The sequence below is a fragment of the Takifugu rubripes genome, chromosome 13, assembly GCF_901000725.2.
Source record: "Takifugu rubripes chromosome 13, fTakRub1.2, whole genome shotgun sequence".
NCBI lineage: Eukaryota > Metazoa > Chordata > Actinopteri > Tetraodontiformes > Tetraodontidae > Takifugu > Takifugu rubripes.
This window is the reverse complement of record NC_042297.1, coordinates 4,245,434-4,265,572: the sequence shown is the minus strand read 5'-3', so window position 1 is coordinate 4,265,572 and position 20,139 is coordinate 4,245,434. Positions and strand designations below refer to the sequence as shown.

Here is a 20,139-nt window from a genome sequence, read left to right as displayed (position 1 = left end):
AGCTGCTGTGATGGCTGACACATAAATAAATCTCCACTCTGACCGCAGGCACTCTGATGTTTAATAGGCAGCCGTTGGTACTGCGTGTGGGGTGAGGAAAACAAGCATTCACTGCTGTACTGACTGCTGTGTGTACACAGCCAGTAGCCATGACAACTAAATCCTCCTTTACCCCAGCTGGGTGGTGTATTATCACAGCACTGACATCCTTGCAAACAAATGAAAAGTCACCAACAGTTAGGTAATAAAACACAGTTGTGAAGCTCAAAAAAAGGGTTGCAGACTGAGAGTGAAGTGCCTCAGTCTCTCTACTAGAAACCTTTTATAGAGAAAAGGTGAAATTATCTGAATGAAATTATTGTAATTCTGAAATGATGGATGCTGTAACCCAAAACAGAAAATATACAGTAGACTTCCCGGTACATGTGGGAAGAGATGGCAATGAAAATACAGACAGGTTGCACACCACCTGTAAAAATACATCTGTTTATTTTTTAGATGACCTCAAAAACCATCTGTTACATAAACAGTCCAACATCCAAATATCAAATAACCAATGACAGAATTTAGGATGATGGCTCCAGTTGAACAATCTTTACGTCCAGGTCACCTGACATCATTTACACGTTCAGCAACGCATCAGTAAGACAAAAAACTTGTGCAATGCTTCTTCACACAACCACAAAAGATAAATACGTTTGATTATGTTACTGTATAAATACATTACACGCTCAATAAACACTTAATGCCACAACAGCTCAACTTTAATGATAAATCAGAGAAAATGTCATGTACAGAACAGCCAGGCATGCTGATTACAACATAAATCCATTTATACCGGGATTATAAAAGACGGTCTGGATGATGGGCTGCATTAGCAATAATATGTGTGCACAGCAGCAATTGACATTCTGTAAGACGGTTCTTCCTCACACTGACTGCTCAGGCATTTGTGCATCAGCATTGAAAGATATTCGTCACACAAGGTTCAGCGCCGAAACCACGGTGGGCCAAGACTGGAAGAGAATCCATTAAGCTGAACGTTGTGCAAGTTTTCAGTACATGCTGACACTGCCTTCATAAAGGCACTTGTCTACAAACGAGTCGACGCACATCAGACTGCACGGAGTGAGCGAGAGGGTGGGAGATGAGCAGAATGTGACAGCACAGGAGCTCCATACCTGACACAGCTCCAGCAGAAGGTGCCTCAAAAATATTGCACTTTAAAGGGGGGGAAACGCCATTTAATTTAAATAAGAAACAATAGGAGTGATGATGCCGAAAGCCCTTAAATTAGGTGCTAGGAAATAGGTGCTATTAACTGGTGTGCAGGAGTGGATTGGGTGAAGGAGTTTAAAAGAAAAAAAAACACATTAATCAGCATCACTCCCTGTGGAGGTTGCTGAGCTCCATGTCTTCTTTGCGGCGTTTTTGTTGGGATAACAGGGTGCTGAAGGGGTACAGTTTGGCCTTGGCTGGGTATCGTTGACCAGCGATGTCTACCTCATAGTCGCCACGGTTGATGAAGTCAGGAGTGATCGGTGTGGGAAGCCCATCTGGACCCGTAGGAGGAGACACATAGCCAAGGCAGACATGACGCTCAAGAGTGTAGCTGTAGGCGCTGCTGGTGGTCGTCCCGGCTAGCTGACCATTACAATAGATGGGTTCGCCCCACCACGGCCACAGGTCGAGTTCGGTGTCATGGTCATCGAGGACCAGCATGACAAATCTCCGAGACACGCCGTCCTGGCGCTGCTGAAGCAAGGCGTCGCGACCAAGGAAGTCTGTGTCCTAGTAGAGCAAAATACCGTGCATGAATAATACGTTAAAAGCAGTTTTTCTTGCGAAAATAAATTGTAATGTTTGTGATGGCTTGACAGGCCCCCGAAAATAAACATTTTCCTTTTTGCCTTCTTCAAAGAGAAGGGCTAAAAATGTCGATGTCATCAGGTCATCCAATCTTTCGAGAGTGACGTGGAAGTTAAGATACAAAAATACTCTACAAGACATGACATCTAAAGTTGGCAAACGGTGCTTTTCTTAAAAATAACTCAACTCGCGTAAACAGACCTTGTCAAACTTAACCCTGAATTCTCGTCCGCATTCCAGCGGTGTGGTGAAGGGGTCAAGATCCTGACCCCAGAAGGCAAAGAATTTCTCTATGCGTAGGCTGCGGAGGGCATAATAGCCAGCATTACGGATCCCATACTTCTGACCCACCGACATCACTTCATTGTACACATGTAGCGCATACTGGGGAGAGAGGAGTCACACCATCAATATACTGGACTTCATGTCACAAGAATATTAAATACATGTGCGTATGGATGTTCACACACCTCTATTGGTATGTAGAGCATGAAACCTGGTTCCCCCGTGTGGGTCATACTCATCACTCTGATCCCATTGGCATAGCCCACACTCATCTCCTGCAAACACAAACACGCATTTGAACAGCTGCTTTGTTGCTCGTGTTGCTCATCATTTTTCCTCCATTAATGCGTAAAAACAGCCTTTGTATCGCACCTTACAGAACATGGATGGGAAATGGTCGGGCGTCATGGACACGTATGACAGCTCAGCCAGAACATCCATTGCACGGGGTCCGATCAGATTCAAAGCTGATGAGTAAGGGTCAGAGTTATTAAAACTGATGATTTTCAAAATGGAGAGCACATTATTTCATCCTAATCATTGTTGCAGTTGTTACCGAGGGATGATTAATATTAATATAATGACTACTGAACTAATAAAAGCACACCGCAGAGCTCTGCAATTACAGCCTCCACTTACCGGTGTATTTCCAGCTTACGTCCTCTAGGTGGAGGTGTGGGTCATTGGGCATGTATTTCTTCATCCAGGACCAGCAGTGGACCTGCTGGTCCGTGGGAGATACAATGAAGAAGCTACGGGGAGGATAAAAGAGTGATTACCGAAACAGTGGGAGCGGTCGGATGAGTGCTGGAGGTGAAATCACTAACTTGTTCTTGCTGAGTCGTACCACGCTGCAGTCGTTTTCATACCCACCCCTCTGATTTAACATGCCAGTGTGGACGATGTGCCCGACAGGAACGTCCAAATCGTTAGCGCACAGATGTTGCAGCAGCTCCAGGGCCTGGTTCCCGGTTGCCTGTAGCAACAGGGCAAAGCAGAAAGCTCATGTTTAATCATGATGTGATCAATAAACATCAGAATTCGTAACAAACACACATGTATAATATCTGCTACCCTTAAATACGCAGTCACTACCTGTATATTATTGTATAATGAAGAAAGACTTACAGTCAATTCAAACTTGGTGAAGGAGGACATGTCAATGACACAGACGGCCTCCTTACAGCACTTCACCTCTGCCCCGACGATGTCAAACCAGTCCGGTTTATAGAAGGTCTTGCTCTGATCCAGAGCCAGCAGATCTGAACACAAACAACGCTCTCCATTTATCTTTTAGTTTGCAAACTCTTGTTTCAGGACCAAAGTTTTTATAGCAAATCCAACATATAATTTCACACAGAATGCAATCAGTTGCACTCCTGCATGCAGCTGTTATGCTTACACAACATTCTTAGATCTGTTTCTAATATCAAATACAAAATCTAAGCCACATAATGAAATTAGCGGTTTACTCGTGCGTTCTACAGACTTGCACACGAATGCTTTAATTCACTTTGCTATTGCCCAGTACCTTTCCCTGGAGGAACAAAGTATTTGGGCCTCTCAAACCCGTGTTTTTCCATCCAGCGAGCTCCCTGCGTGTCCAGGCGGTCATACAGAGGACTGGTCCGCAGTTGACGCCCAGTCTGGAAGTCCCAGCGAGGAACCTTCAGTTCATACAGCAGAGCTGGACACAAGCACAAAGAACCATCTATGGTGTCATTTTCCACACCGAGCCTATATAAAAGAACAAACGCAAAGAAATACGCCCGAAATTGTCACCATAGTCGGCTACTTACGCACGACTTCCATTACTCTGTGTCGCAGGAAGGTTCGACTGCTCTGTAGGTTGCCGAAGCGTTTGATGTCCAGTGGCCACACGTTGGCGGTAGGATAGCCGTACGTCATCCACTCAGCCAAATACCTGGTTACCACAGCAGACTACATTTCACTGTGACGCCTCTACAGGTTCAGTTATGATCGCTTCAATAAATGGGGTCTGAACCATAAGGGTCCACTCTGGAGTTCAAACCAGTTGCAGGCATTTATCCTTACTGGTATTCAGTTCTCTACTTACTTGCTGGCTCCCCCAGCAAAGGCCAGGCCGGAGGAATTCATCCCTGCCAACACGTAGTACCCAGACACCCCCGGGGTCTCGCCCATCAGGCAGCGCATGTCAGGGGTGAAGGACTCTGGACAGTTGACCAGCTGCTGAATCTCAGCTGATTCTAGAGCAGGCATTCTCCGCAGCAGAGAACTCAGCATTGGTTCTGGACGCACAACATAAGCACACATTAGTTTACTGTGAAGGTGGAAACTTCCCTGCCCACAAACATTATGCCTTTGCAATTAAAAGCCATCATTAATAAAACAGTTTTGCTCTTTTTTCACCCTCCCTCCTTTACCAAAGTGATCCCAGTCCTCCTGCATGTTCTGGATCTCCAGCTGGTTGCGGCCTTCAGTGAAGATGGGTTTGGGGTTCTTTTCAAACCCCCCTGATAGCAGGCCTCCCTGCCAGGGCCTCACATATATCCTGCCATCCATATCAATCACAACTGGGAAAAACCACACACACACGATGACACATGTTGTCCTGTTTTAAACTTTAACATAAATTATTTTAATGGTAAATAATGACTTCTAATACTCCATGAATTACTAGTTGTATCCTCAAATGTGTGGTAAAAAAACAGTAAAGTCGAAGCCATTAATGTCAATAGAAAGAACAGACAAACAGGGGCATTTGGATCTTTGTCTGCAATATAAAAATGTCCATGTCTGGCATGTAAGACCTGGAGTGTTGGGCGAAAGAGGCTCCTGAAAAGGCTTAGTGATGAGGTAGAAGTGTTCGCAGCCATGAAGAGGAACAGAAACCTTCATCTCACTCGCCTGGCCCAGCTCATAACCCCACTACAGGAGAGACAGAAAAAACACTTCACATTTATCAGCGCGAACAAAGAAACACTCCTGAAAAATACAAGCATTTGCTCTTTTTACCGGTGGATCTCAGGCAGGTTTTAAGCACAGCGTTGAAATTTAAAATGAGAGTAAAGAGGAGCTGTTCTTGCTGATCACATCAAAAATGAATAAAGCTGTGTTTGGTGCTTTCTGGAAGTTTGTGACTGACATCTGTAAACTTCATCCTTCCCACACATTCTTAATGGGATTTGGATGAGGGGTAGATGCAGGACGGTCTGGAAGAGTAACCTTACTCCCCGGCAGAAAGGCCTTAATCAGGCGTGGTGGTAAGACCCAACCAGTCCAGCCCAGATGAGGGTCCTCGGACAAGAGGGACACCCACTGCAACATCTCCACAAGGCCAGTTGCTGCGTGCACATCCATGAAGTTTCCTTGTTCCATCATGTTTGGTGTTCCCTGACAGTGGCAGTTTGGAGCCATTTATCAGGAACTCCCTCTAAAGGTTACAGAACCAGTCCCAGCATTTATTTGGGTCTGTGCAGTATGTTCACAGACAGCCAGTCAGACCCTCTGGTTCATTTCTGGGTCTACCACCTGACTATTTAAAGACTGCCTTTGACCCTGGCGGCGTTACTTGAGCACCTCAACGGTCCTCACAGGCAAAGTCATTTAGTCTTTGCCCTCCGGGGTTTTGTGAATGCCTGAATGTCGGATATATTTTCGGGCAGATTTTGACATTTTAAGGCCTTAAACTTTTGATCAGATGATGAACGACCTGTTGGAGTTCCAGCTGAGTTTTGAATCCATTTCCTTATTATCTCTCTTGTTTATTTTTTTTGGCAGTAAAGCTCTATTTCAATAGTGCAAAATGCAAATTCTTGTCATTTGCCCCCAATCTTACACCTCAACTCTTCTCAATCTAAAGAGTTAAAAATTATGAACCCACTTTCAGAAAAGCTGAAACAAAAACCTGAAAACCAGCTGAGGGACACCTGGCTCGACTGTCCCGGTTGGAGGTTTACCTGTCCAGCACAATTGACGAAATATTCACACTCAATGGATCCACGATCCGTCTCCACCGCCATTACCTGACCCTTCTCGACCAGAACCTGCTGAACACTGGTTCTCTCGAGGATCTGAACACCTAATGTGATGAGGAAAGTTTTGAGATACATTACATGTGAAAAGAAAAAGGTTAGATCATCATTAAAATCCTTTTAAGGAATAATATGAATAACAATGAATACCTCGTCCAGCAGCAGCCACAGCCAGGGCGTGGTTCACATCTGATGGAGAGACAACAGCATCTTCAGGAAGGTGCAGTGCCCCCACCAGATCATGAATATTGAGAAAGGGGTGAAGTTTGGCCACATCTTTTGGCTTGATGATGCTGCAGCTGATTCCCATCACCCTGGAGTAAAAGAGATACTCATGAAGGGCCAATAACAAAACTAGCATAAAGGCACAAAACAGTGATTTTACTTTATGAATGAAAAGTAAAATTAAAAGTTGATTTTTTTCCAGTTATTCAGAGGTGAAGCTTGGTCAGAACACATTCAAGGCTCCCAGAATTTGCAATTTTCCCTAGAAAGTGTTGAATTATAAAGCCTGCGTGCAACTAATAAACATATAAGTATGAAAAAAAAGGATCATTGATTAGATTTTGGAGGCTTACTTTAACCGGGATGCCAAACGTTTTAGAGAGAGGAAGCGATCCTGATTTTGGGCCAGACACAGTGACCCCGTTTTCACATAACCTGAAGGAAAACAAGTATAAAAATCATACACAGTATGAGACAGCAGTTGACACTTATAACAAAACTTGAATCAGTTTTTAGAAAATTCTCACTTAAGCACCTTAAAGTGGAGGAGAATCTACATGACATGATCTCACCTTTTGACTAAAAATTGTATTGAAATGCAGATTCTAATTGTTCGGGGGAGGGATCACATTAAATTTTAAAATGATGATAATAATAACAACACGACCACTTGGATTATTTTATTATTGCTGTTATCATACAGACAAGATACAAGTGAATGAAAGCAAATAACTGACCTGTTTTGACCCCAGTCTCCTCTTCCAGCTGCTCATAAAGACTATTGGAGTAGTTTGCCATCTGACACTCAATGGAAAGAGGTTTGGCCACCGTGACGATGCCTGCACACATTCTGGTTGTTCCAGCACCGAGTCTGCGAACATGTTCATAGATTCCACTTATTAATGTACAAAAATCTGTATTTGACATCCTAACACGTGTTCATCTGAGACTGGAAAGAAAGTGCAACACTGTTGGGGGTTCAGAAGCTATTGCAACTGTTGCATCCCCATCTCATGAACAGCCTGACCTGCCCTGCTCCAGCAGCACGATGTCGGTCCAGCCCAGCTTTGCCAGGTGGTAGGCTACCGATGTCCCGACGATGCCTCCTCCACAGATCACCACACGGGCCTGGCCGGGCAGGGGGAGCGGCTGAGAGTCCCCGCTGGATGTCAGACAACGAGAAGAGGTCCTCAAGCCCCTGTCGGCCAGTCTGAAGCCCGACTGAGAAAGCAGCAGTCTGGGGAGGAGGGCAGGGGACAGAGCCCTGGAGCTCCGCACACAGCTGCACATAACTGGGCTTTCTGCGGACGCAAACAACCAAGTTGTTAGGTTTAATGGATGAGAGCTGTTAAAATGTCTACTAGCAAACACGTAGATTCCACTAAGTTAGTGTGTAGTTGTTGTTGGGTTTTTTTTTAAATGACACTTCCTCTTAACTAAAGTTTGTGGAACCTTAGTAACGCCCTTCAGCTGTCACTGCTTTGACTAACTTGTGTTAGCTCTTCACAAACCAGTGTTAGCTGCCTGGCTAACGTTAGCTGAAAGCAACCCAGCGATCCCCACGATATCTTCGTCAAGCCAGAGCTTCTAAAATGTTATTTCGCGTTTTTAAAGCTCCGAGGAATAAGTCGGCATTAAGTGTGGAGTAACTTTAGCTTAGCGTCCGCTGCTGGGACACAAACTGAGCTCGCTTGTGTTGTTTAGCCTCTTGCTAAACATCAACCTAGCTCACTTCTTTACACCGCTCTTATTTTACTGCATTTACTCATGGAGTGATAAATCTCACCGAACTGCCCAGGTCCAGACGCTGGTATTTACAGAAGACAACAGAATATTATTTAATGAGTGATGTTTTAGGAAGTCTTGAACGATTTCGATTCTGCAGACATAATTAAACAATGTCAAGTAGTTTTATCAGAGAGACAACTTCCGGTCCAAGCATTTCAGTATAAAATCCGTTTAACTGGAAATGTTTCGAACACCCTCAAAGTGATGTCAGTAATTTAACTGGATTTATTGGTGGATCTCCAGAGATATTTAAAAAAATATTTTGATACAGTAAAATGTGTTCGTAAATTAGTGAAGACCTTATTTATAAATCAAAAAGATTGATTGACGTCATTATTATTACTATTATTTAACTGTTTCCGACTACGTAATATGCCTGGCTACTTTTCAATTACCTTTATATGTTACTGTATTAATGTTGTATTCATTGTTAAAGCCAAAGTCCGCTTAAGATTTATATTTATATATACCTCAATAATTGACATGATTAGAGAATAAATATTAAGATGTTCATTTGATTGAATGCCTAATTTTTAAATTGATTCCCTATTTAGCAATGCTTAAAGGTTAAACAATCAAGGACACACTCAGGTCAGTTTTTTTAAAGCAGTTTAGAATTAAGGATAAACAACAATATAGAGTACATCAATTATAAAGTAACAACACCAAAGTATCGCAGCACACCGTGGGTATAATTAATATACTTCACTGTCAACCCACATTTATGCAACTACAACTGCAAGGAAAAGACTGCCATATAATAACTGAATAAAAAGGTTAATTTAACCAAAATGCAGCATTTTATAACAGCTATCCAGACGGTAGTGGAGGTCAAATGAGTCTACTGCGCAAATTGTTGTAGTTCTACATGGTTACCGCTAGGTAGCGCCAAACTACACATTAAAGCCTTACATCCACGGGACTGGCTCATACGTATTCACACTAACAGCACATCTAAGAATGTTGTGCTATGCCTCGATTATGTTTTCCCTCCATTTATGCTTGTCCAGAGCACCAATTCCTGTCGGAGAACCCTGTTCATCATTAACTGAGTTACCTCTTCCAGCTCCTCCAGAACATCAAGGCATTCTAAAGTAGATGGGCAGTGTAATCCCTGCAGCATGTCCTGCGTCTGCAACAGGATGTCACCCAGAGCTGGATAGAAAAGAAAAACCTATAATCTACTTCTTCTACAAACAGAGCTGCAGAGGCATTTTGCAGTATTTTCCTCAGGCATGAAAAATAAACCATGGACCCTTTCTCAGCTCAACATTAAGAATATTAAAGGTGCTGACTTCCACACACAAGTCTGCGCAAACCACTCCAGCACAAGCAGAAGGTCAGTGACGCCAATAAGGTCGCGTCATTCACAAAAGCAGCGATCTATAGGTCACCAACCACCCTGGCAGCAGATTTCATTCCATTGATCTTCCTAAAAGACAACCTGTGTGCAACAAGCTCACGAATCCTGCACACAGGATGTGCAGCAGTGAACGTGTAATAGAGGACTGCTTTCATGAATTCTATGAAAGATGGATTTACGTTGCCAATCATGTTCGGTCAGGGGTTTACTTAATTTCCTTTCTGTGTAACGGAACAAGTTCAAGCTTTATTCAGGATTCGAGAAGCAGCATTTTCAGAACAGAGGCTGATTTTTAAACTAGACACTAGTATGGTTTCTGATCGGTAGCCACACTGATGTCAGCTGAGAACAAACCACCTCAAGACACAGAATTTTTTGCTTCATGACAAGTCACAAAAGAAATAGTAAACTGCTTTTATTGACATTTTAAATTAAGCTATTTACAAGGTTTTTTTTAAGCTGGACAACAGAAACATATTATTGTTATGCTTGAGGTGAAAAAACAGGTATATTTACTCTCGAGCCATTCAGAAATGATCTTTACGTGTACATGACGACCATGACGACAGTTGGACAGACACGGCGTCTTGCCTCACACCACTGCAACGTTAAAGGAGGGATGTGTTTGGTTCTGGGGACTCGCAATCTTCCATTCAGTGGAACCCACTAAACATCAGAACAACAGCAGTGGCCTCTGTGTGTCTGTGGCCTCAGTCTCAGTGAGTCTGGTAGAAAAGTTGACTGCATACACACACACACACACACACACACACACACACGGCTTCTTCTGGTTGGCTCCACTTGGAAAAGTGTGTGAGGGGCCCCGAAAGAGCCAAATTCTGCTGAATGCCACATTAATTAAGCCAAATACAGAAAAACAATGGCAATATATTGTGAGATACAGGACACTAAGTAAACAACTAATATGGCAGTGATCCTCTGTATCATATACAGTATGCATTACATTAGTTGTTTTTATTGTGTCATAAATAATATCTTTTTTGTTTCAGTTACTTTTTAATTTCAAAGGAGCTTCAGAAGCTAAATCTGTTATTTTTAAGGTTTTGTTTAAGGGCCTTGAGGGGGAATTTTCGCATCTATGAGGCTGTTCTTCAGGGATTATCATTTTCACAGCAGCCAACACGGGATACTTATTCAGATTTGACTTTTTATTTTTTCAGAAACTCCCACTGATGGACTAACCGTAAAGATGAATGCCAGTTAGACCAGATGAACACAAACACATCATGACGTTGTTTCATATCAGTCACTCATGACGCCTGTCTGCTAAACCTCGTCCTGTTGGCCGAGGTCCTCTGACACGCTGTTGAACTCAGTGGCACGAGCGCTCATCCCGAGGTACTGCTTCAGGAACTCGCTGAAACGTTTTTGGTTGTTCCACTTGCGGGCTGACTTCCGGATACCAATGAAGCCGCCGTACCTCTTCTGGTATGACCTTCCTGGATACACCAGCTTCCTGTAGCCATGCCGCCCTTTGACAAAGCCGCCAAACCTCTTGGAGAGAGCCAGACCGTAATCGCCTTGACCTCCCGCTGCCATATCCGAAGGTCCTTCTTCCTGCTCTGCCTCCTCTTCATACTTATCGTCAATAGACAGGGTGTTTCCACCTAAACTTCTTTCATCCACTCTAAGTGCCTGGGTCATGTCATCAAATCTCTGTAATTCAACAGGTAGAAGCAGATCTCCCTCCAAATGCCCCACCACCTCCTTCTCCTCTTCAGGAAACAAAGCCTCCACCTCCTCCTTAGCTCTTTTCTGCATCATTCTACTAATGGATGAAATTTGTGCAGACAGTGTCTTGCGACAAAAGTCCAGGTAAGAGGACGAAGGGACGTCACCTTCACACTGTGTCAGACACTCCTGAGAAAGACAAAGACAGGACATTATATGCAGGCATTAGTATACAGAGGGAAACTTGTCCCTGCCAATAAATCCGATCATGTAGCTGATACATCCAATATTTCTCTGTCAGAAACCAAGAAAGACTAATGCAGACGTTTGATTTGTTGGGTCTCAAGTAATTATGCTCAGAATGTGGAATTGTGCGTGTGTGTGTGTGTGTGTGTGTGTGTGCGCGCGCGGCAAAAGAGATTTAATGTTGATCAATTACGTCTAAAAATCTGACTATGGTTTGATCATACAATTCAAAAAATACAATTCATTACCTATTTCTTTGTTGGATGAGATATTAAAGGGCATAAAAAGCAAATGAACTCAAATGGGTGATAGATTTTCTCATAAAAATGAGAAATGTGGGCACGGTTAATCCAAACAGTCGATGGTTTCATGTGAAGCTTTGCGGCTCTAATAAGGTTTTACTGTTTTCTCTGCATGAATGTCTGAGCAGCAGACATGAGACATAATCATGAGCACTGGCACCAGAAACACAAATCTGTCCCCTGGAATCAATTAACTACAACAAATTAAAACGCAAATGTCAAAGAGTTATTTGTTGAGTCAGAGGGAACAGGATGGGGAGGGAGCGTGAGATGAAGGGAGGAAGACTGCGTGATGGTTTTCTGACTGAGACCAATGATTAGTGTCTTTATCAGATCTTTAGCACGGGTCCAATGTTACCAACAAGATCAAGGATGATCCAGCCATAAAATTTTAAAATAAAAAGTCACTGTGAAGCTCTACATCATGGAAGTTTGATTTGGGTTTGAGCCTGTGTGTGTGTGTGTTGTGCTCTTCACCTTGGCGTTGAAACTGAGGTGTCTGGGCAGGATGTTGCTGCAGGACAGGCAGTCTGCCTGGCAGTCGCTCTGTCCAGGATCACTCAGACAGAGCAGCAGCAGAACCAGCACCGTCTTCATGGTCCCACCGTCTGCCAACACACAGACACAAATGTTCACCAACAACCTGACGCCTCCTCAGCGCAACACTAAAAACACTCAAAAAGCTCCTATTTAAAAGCGATTTTAATCACATGCTCGATACTGTTATTAACATTTTTACACATTCTGCCAAGCCTATATGTTATAGATAATACATTTTCTTATTATCAATGTTATTATTGCTTAATTTATACAAGACTGATCTCCAAAAGAGAAGAGAATGCTATAACAGAATGGAACTAATAGAATAACATTCACGTTTTCCTCTGCAAAAGGCAAAATGTAAAGGAAAAGAAGAATTACTGAATATAGAGCACAAAACCCTTAAAGAACCTCTCCTGTTTGTAATGAGTCACATTTTTAGTGGCATCATGCATGAGTGCTCTGTTTCATTTGCTGTCATAGCAGGGATGCTGTGCTGCTGCTGTGGTCCAAATCCCAATAAAATGAGAGAATTGAACATTATTTTTCATCATGAGACATTACACAGTCAAGATACAAAAAATCAGATAGAAGATGGCAAGAATTAATGATGAGACTGGACAGTAAGTGCGACAAAAGGACCGCCAAAAGCACAGATGTGGAAAAAGACGTCAGGAATCGGCAAAGAGGGGAAATCGACCTGATTTGAAGAGTTTGACGTCAGAAACACCAGCAGAGTTTTCATCTCATTAAACAAACTTGTTAACCTCTAAGTGATGCCTCATTAAACGCCCCTGGCAACAGACTTAGTCATTGTTTGGTGCTAAGAAACACGCCCACTCACACGCCGTGCACACGTGCAAGCAGCCGTGCTCGCCGAAGAGTGCTGCAACAGCTCGTTGCCCTCTGAGCTGGAGGATGTGATCTGTTCAACTTGTGGAGCGCAAAGTGAAGCTGATTTGCCATTAATCAAACAGAACTTTATAATGTCGGAATAATTAAAAACAGCTAAACGTTTAATGTCACTGCTGTTCCTTCCAAAATGCAACATCCCATAAAATGGCGAGATTAACGTGCTGTGCAACCATCCAAGTGGGTGTCGGATCACTTGCAAATGCCCCTTAGAACAAAAAGGAAGCAGCCATTAGAGGCTGGAACGTTAAAACAGGTGTTTGGATGAAGTCGCCAGCAGCTGAACAGATGTTGAAGTTGCAAAAGTTCCAGCTGCTGCCTCCGTTTTCAAGTGGGAGGCGCCCTCACAGTTCCAGATTCTGATGCCAGCAGAGACACTGAACATCAATTAAAAATTAAAATAGAGACAACTAAATGCATGAAAACAAATAAAAACAAAGTACAGTATGTAAAAATGGAATAAATAAAAATAGAGTCATCTCAGCTGCTCTCTTTAAAAGGGAGCTGATATAGAGGCAGTCTGGAGGGTGTCAGTCTGGAAATGCTGATGAGTTACTGCATTAAAGAAAGGGAAGAGCAGATTAAATGACTCTTCATCGACACTTCAGAGCCGTCGTTTCGACCACTGATTTGCAGTCAGTAATTGAAGCACAAATGGGAAATAATCTAAATGGAAAAAATATATAAATGTGTCCATCAGTGAGAGCAGAAGAAAGGTCGGTGATTTCCAACACGGGATCATCAAAACCAAAAAGTGTGAGGCAGAGAGAGGAAACCGGCAGCTCAGCTTGTGGATCGTGATCTTTTCTGAGCTTCAGCCTTCTGTCATTCATAATTCCAACAGAAATATTGATACTTAGGAAACGGGAGTGACTGACAGCTGTCATCTGAGGCCGAGTGTGACCAGCTCCTCTAATGTGCAGGACACATGGACACAGACTGGTGCTCCAGCTTCTGGCTCGACAGACGCATCCACATATTCCCCCAAATCTATTCCTTCTTCTTTATTTGTATTGTTTAAAGCTATGGATGGATAAACGTGATTTCTCAATGAGGTCTCGTTCTGACGTCTTTCAGGCTCTCCTGGGGGACGTAAAAGCCAATTAGTCGTTTAATTAACTGATTAACCACGTAATACACCAGTTAATTAAGTCATTACTGCCCATGTCTGGGCTGAGCGGCTGCTGGTGGAGCCTCGCAGATGATAACGACACCATGACTTCTCAGGTTTGGACAGGTAGCAGAGGAGCATGTTCGTCCTCAGGAAGCAGCAGCATCAGAGCTGCTCAGGGGAAGCATCTGTGGAGCTCTAACTTGTAACTTTATTAAAGTATTGCAAGCTAAGCCAGGCTACCATCGAGTGGAACCGCGGACAAATCTCTACGTTGTGGCACAAGAAAAATAAATGGAGAAGAGCGAAGTTCACGCCCAGTGGAGTCCCATCTTCACATAAGTCACGACTCACTCCAGTACATTTTCAGTTCCACAGTTTTTATTAACTGTCTCTGCTATTATTGTCCTCCATTATTGCTATTTTTTCATCAAGAGCAGGCGGTACAAAATAAATTACTCCCAAACCGAGTGGAGACTTAAAGCCGGATTGTTCACGCATGGCTGAACGGAGGATCCGCAGACTTACAGCTTTTCAAGATTGTTACAAGCTGAACTTCACATTTTTATACGAGCAGAATATTTTAATTTGCCTTAGCGCAGTCTGAGTCAGTGAAGGCGTCGCAATTATAATTGCTAAATAACTAAATTAGGAAAATTCAGTGACTCAACTTTGATCAAATTCCCAATTTAAATGTGGCCCAAAACTAGTTTTAGGAGTATACAACTGATTTATGCTCAACCTCTATTATTATCTTTGTTTTTTTACTATTTTTTTTAGCTGGAATCTCGAATATTTCACTGTGTTTGTATCCTTAACCCCTTTAACATTTCCAGCTCTTGAAACCAACAATAGCGTCATTATAATGCTGTGAACACTGTAAGCACTGGACGTTTTGTATATATTTGATGTGTTGTTAATCCAGTGTCAGTTTGACAAGTAATTAACTACTTCACATCAGTGTTATTTGGCAGAAGAATCATTTTGACTGACAGCTTCTCTCAGGCCCACTCAAATAAACAAAAACCCTCTTTGTCTTTATATTGATGACTGGTCACTGGTGAGACCCATTTGTAACTTTGATTTAGACCTGTGGCACCAATCAGGCTGGTAAATGGCAAAATCTTTAAATAAATCCTCTATGTCATCAACTAGGGATGTTTTCCTCTTTAAGATGCACTACACAATCTAAGAAATACTTGCTTCAAGTGTCTTTCTCGTGCGTGTTTTTACCTCTACCTCTCGTGTGTTTTATAAAAATATGACCAAACAGAAATGTCTTGCAAGGTCCTGGCTGTCGAACAAGAGAATCCTTTAAAAGGAATCTTTAGTGCTTCTAAAGATGTTCCCTGGTCGTCGGTCTGTGTGACGTAGCTGAAGATTACATACTGAGACCATTACAGGCAGACATGCTCAGCCAAATCAATTTCCCTTCTCAATGGATCAAATCACCTCGGGTCGATTAATGGCCGGGACGTGCTCCTTGCAAACACGCTTCAGGGGATCATAACACACTAATTTCATATTGATTTTTTGTTTGTTTGAGATGAGGTGTCGCCCTGTTATATTGTGATTTTCTATTACAACTAGGAACAAATTTTACCGCCTCCTGCTGTCATCATTTACTGTCTTCATCATTATTACCTCTTATGGCTGGCTTGTTGGTAGAGCTAAATCATGGTTTATATCTCCTTGGACAAGCCAAAACAAGACAAATTGCATTCCAAAGGAAATGAAAGGCCACAACTCATTCCTCCACCAATAACGTTCAATTATGGACAGAAAGCATGTAAATACAAGTGAATAAAGACATCATCCAAATATAAGAATAATAATCTCAGGACAAAAACACCTAATGTTGTAGCTCTTCTATATATGATGAAAAATGAAAAAAAAAAAAAAAAAGCTCCTGTTTATTTTGTTGTGTAGCTGGGTTGACTCAAGAACATAAAGACCAAAATAATGAGCCTGGCTCAAAGGTGTGTATTTTGTGCTCTCGGGCCCAGTTACAGAGCTGAACTGCAGTGGATGCCCCTGAAAGCCTCTAACCTGCTGCTGCTGCAGGCTAATGATGACAGCAGTTATTTAAGGTGACTCAACATGGCAGCATATGTAGTCATGTAAAACCCCAACTCCGAGGATTCGACCTGTAACTGATCGCACTATTTCTAGATCTTTTCAGTTTACTGGTCAAATATCTCCATCAGATGCAGCCACAAGGGACAATTTTTGTCTTGGTTTTCATTCAGAAACAGCTTTTTACTGCACTTATTTTTCATTTCCTATAGAAATTAGGGGTGGCCCCCCCGCTGAGGACATGAAGGAGAAAATCCCCCCAGCACAAAAGGATGGAAGGAGACCCTGCCGTTCCGAATATCTGTGGCTCAACGCTCCGTGTTTACAGCCCATTCAGAGCAGCCACCAGGGTTTCACACACCATAATGATGCTGTGTGACCTGTGATTCTCACTCCATTCTCCCCATCAGCCTGGGATGTGAATGACTTCCTAGGGTTAAGGAACTTTCCTCCTAATGCTCATAAGACTCATTTTTGAGGAGAAATGAGTGAATTCAACAAGGAAATGGCCTAAATGGGGTTTTGTTCAAAGTATGTTTGGGAGGAAACAACATCTTTGGCAACTGTTTTGTGGAACTGCTGAAGCATCACTGTTCCCTGAAAAATCCAAACCTACACAGTAGCAAAATTAGCTATCAATCAACTTCTCTTTAGCAACGCCAACATGCATGTTTGCAAATACACTCTATTATAGGATCAAGGTTTAAATATTGCAATAAGACAAGAAAACTGTTCTCCCACATCATACTGTATGACCCCTTGCAGGAGGAAAATTAGAGAAATTCCAAATGAATGAGGCTCATATGCATTTGTACGACTTCTATAAGAAAGGTTGACTCATTTACATCATGACAAATGCAAAGTCGAATTCTGGAATTTGAAAAAAATCCCGCGCCTGCGGCCTGAACCTGTCGGAGCCCACTGACAAATGCTACCTGCATGACAAAAAATGAAAAGCTTTGTGTTAGCTCTTTATAAAAGCGTTCTTAAAATAATCCACTCCAAATTCTCCAGCATTAATGAAATTTCTTTCAAGGTCAGAAGCAAAAGCACCTCAGGCTCCACAGAACCTTAATTATTTAATCCAACACAGAAGGTTACGAACTTTATACACTGATCAAAACAAACTCCTGATTGGCTTTTCATTATAACGCCTCAAGTTTGCTAGGAATTAATGGGTAATAGGGAAAATGTGCCAAAATACTAATAATTATAAAGCAACTCCTATGCTTATGTGGCTTGCATTAGCGTTAAAGTGACATATTTCAGTCATAATTTGTTGAACATTTGTCCATTACACCAAGATGTTTCAACAGATAAAGACAGAAATAGGTTCCATAAAACATTCATGGATTTTACTGAAATTGCAGCGCTGCTACATTTTAATACATTTTTATCTGGTGTTTTTAAGTATCTTCAGGAAAGCACAATGGATCTAATGAAAACTGTCAGGCTGTGGCTCGCGTAGATACTTTTAGCCTCAATTCAGGAGGTTTTTATAAAACTTTCCACATGTTTATAATGTTTCAAGCTGGAAAATGGCAGAATTTGTGATTTCCTAAAATGTAAAGCTTTGGTATAAAAACATTTTAATTGCCGTTTCATTGTTTTGTTTTTTTAATCTTGTGGTGGTGTGTTGTGGTGTAATTCGGGAAGCATTGTCTTAAGAGTTAACTAATTACTGGTCGGGGTACATTCCTTTCCGTTGATGTTTGTCATAATTCACACATTAACAAATAAGCTCTCTAGAATGAAATGTTGTGACTGGTTAACGAAGGAGCACTCACCCAAATTACCAGCTACAGCATGAAGAAGACAGGAGAGAGACCCTGTTCATTCACTCCAGCAGTGTGCAGCAGTAAATTAGGCCCTAACGATTAACCGCTACTGGAAGTAAACCATTTAAGTCGTTTCACTCTTAACTCAGACAAAACAAAGTGCCTGCGCAAGTCCGCTCCTTCAACTGAGAGTCTTCCCTTGCTTTCTGTAGTCTGACCGTGCTCTGTGCTCTCATGCCACTGAAACACCAGCATTTAACCTTGGAGAATACAATAGTGTTCAAAATTGCTGTTTTGTTTTAAAAGAATTGCTTAGAATTGATTATTTAAGATGTAAAATTAGAGACTAGGCACATGAGAAATTATCCAAAGTGTCCACATCATGAAAAGGAATCATTTGTTGGACCTGGAGGATTTGGAGGTCACAGCAGCATGAGAATACAAGCTGGATCGATATGTTCAACAAAAAGTAACCAGAGAAAATATTAAACGTGGGGCATTTACAATCAACATCAACTGATGGATGTCTGAAATGACTTTTCCTGAAGGGAAACTCCAACAGATTATCTTCCATCATAAAATAGACTCTCCTAAAAAAAAAAAAAAAGGGAGTGAAATGTGAGGGAATGGACAAACACAGCAAAGGTCAGAGGTCGTGACAATTTCTGGTCTCCTTAATAACTGGGGGGGGGGGGGGGGTTCTTACCTGTATCAGACTGAGGATATGGAAGCCTATCCAGGTCCCAGGAGCGCTTGTTGATGTTCAGTCAGTGTGTCTTTCCTCCTGTCAGTCTCTGCGTGATGTTTGTGACTACGTGGAAGCTGGAGGCTGCAGCTCTTATAGAGACCCACCCCTCCCCTCCAACCCACTCATTCTCTCTCTTCCAAAACTCTCTCTGTATTTGCAGAGAGAAGAAGGGGAGGATGAAGGGGAGAGAAGAAAAAGATGGAGGGAGTGCATGATGAAGAGGTAAATGGTGAAACAAAAAAGATAGGGAGGGGGAGGGGAGGGGGAGGAGGGAAAATTAAAAAGGAGATGAGAACATGAACAAAGGAAATTAAAGTGGAGCGGAAGGAGGAGACTGAACAAACAGGAATCAAGAAAGGTATCCATCATCTATTTTAGTAAAGAGGAGGGGTGTGATATGCGTCCAGAATATCTGATTCATGACCAATAAAATGCCAAAAAGGATGATCAAATTCCCAAAGTAAAGTATTCACTGCAGCTTTTAAATGTAATTGTCAAAGTCTCATCTCATCTTCTTAACCACTTTATTCCTTTTGGAATACAAGGGGTCAAGGCAGGTCCACCCCTGGATGAGTTACCACTTCATCTATATGAGCATTTGTGGATTTGGCACCTTGCCCAACGGTAGCTCAGCAGTGCTCTGACAGCTTCCCTTACTAGTACAACACCTTCCAAGTTTTGGCAGCACCGGGACTTGAACCAGGAAGTGCCTGCTTCTCAGCCCAGGTCCCAGCAGACGTAGCTACCCCCTCCTGTGGGTGGTGTCACAGACGTCTTAGCTGGCCTTTCTGGAGCCATGCAGGAGGTCGTCAGCATGCACATGTTGATCAGCCTCCATCCGTACAGAGTAGCAGGACCAAATAAACTTTTACTCCCAGAACTGTATGAGCGATACAGATCTCATCCTGTCTTTGTTTTCCATTTTTATTCACTGGATTAATTACGTCTGCAAAGCAAAAAAAAGCCCCTTGGGGACATGAAAAGATGCTCATTGGACGTGACGTGTCACAAAACACAATTATTTCAAATCTAATATTTGAAAAAGTATTTCCAAACTCACTCAAAACCTAAAAAAGAACTTCTATCAAGAAGCAGATGCAAGCAGATACAGTATATACTGAACACATAGTATATTTTTAAAATTACTTTATATTCTAGGGAATTGACGAAAAATAGTAGTTACTGTTC

General features: G+C 42.3%; 2 protein-coding genes across 2 annotated transcripts; both read right to left on the bottom strand.

Annotated features, from left to right (window-relative positions):
• Positions 1–458: 458 nt before the first annotated feature.
• On the bottom strand, positions 459–8,334 carry pdpr (pyruvate dehydrogenase phosphatase regulatory subunit). The gene is made up of 18 exons (XM_003969412.3): positions 8,182–8,334; positions 7,423–7,696; positions 7,133–7,266; positions 6,749–6,830; positions 6,321–6,484; positions 6,096–6,217; positions 4,947–5,064; positions 4,560–4,709; positions 4,232–4,424; positions 3,954–4,078; positions 3,686–3,841; positions 3,283–3,416; positions 2,982–3,130; positions 2,794–2,906; positions 2,527–2,621; positions 2,340–2,429; positions 2,071–2,253; positions 459–1,791 (listed from the first exon to the last, which is right to left on the bottom strand). The coding sequence occupies exons 2-18, from the start codon at positions 7,683–7,685 to the stop codon at positions 1,384–1,386; spliced, it is 2,679 nt and encodes an 892-aa protein (XP_003969461.1). The 5' UTR covers positions 7,686–7,696; positions 8,182–8,334; the 3' UTR covers positions 459–1,383.
• A 1,590-nt stretch (positions 8,335–9,924) lies between these two features.
• pnoca (prepronociceptin a) lies at positions 9,925–19,018 on the bottom strand. The gene is made up of 3 exons (XM_003969413.3): positions 18,910–19,018; positions 12,264–12,394; positions 9,925–11,427 (listed from the first exon to the last, which is right to left on the bottom strand). Exons 2-3 carry the CDS (start codon positions 12,381–12,383, stop codon positions 10,834–10,836), a joined length of 714 nt encoding a protein of 237 aa, XP_003969462.1. The 5' UTR covers positions 12,384–12,394; positions 18,910–19,018; the 3' UTR covers positions 9,925–10,833.
• Positions 19,019–20,139: the final 1,121 nt, after the last annotated feature.

Coding starts and splice junctions, on each gene's coding strand:
- pnoca (XM_003969413.3), bottom strand. CDS start 12,383: ATGAAGACGGTGCTGGTTCTGCTGCTGCTCTGTCTGAGTGATCCTGGA. Junction 11,428..12,263: donor ACCTCAGTTTCAACGCCAAG/GTGAAGAGCACA, acceptor TGTCTTTCTCAG/GAGTGTCTGACACAGTGTGA.
- pdpr (XM_003969412.3), bottom strand. CDS start 7,685: ATGTGCAGCTGTGTGCGGAGCTCCAGGGCTCTGTCCCCTGCCCTCCTC. Junction 2,430..2,526: donor TCCCATCCATGTTCTGTAAG/GTGCGATACAAA, acceptor TTGTGTTTGCAG/GAGATGAGTGTGGGCTATGC. Junction 2,254..2,339: donor TGCTCTACATACCAATAGAG/GTGTGTGAACAT, acceptor CTCTCTCCCCAG/TATGCGCTACATGTGTACAA.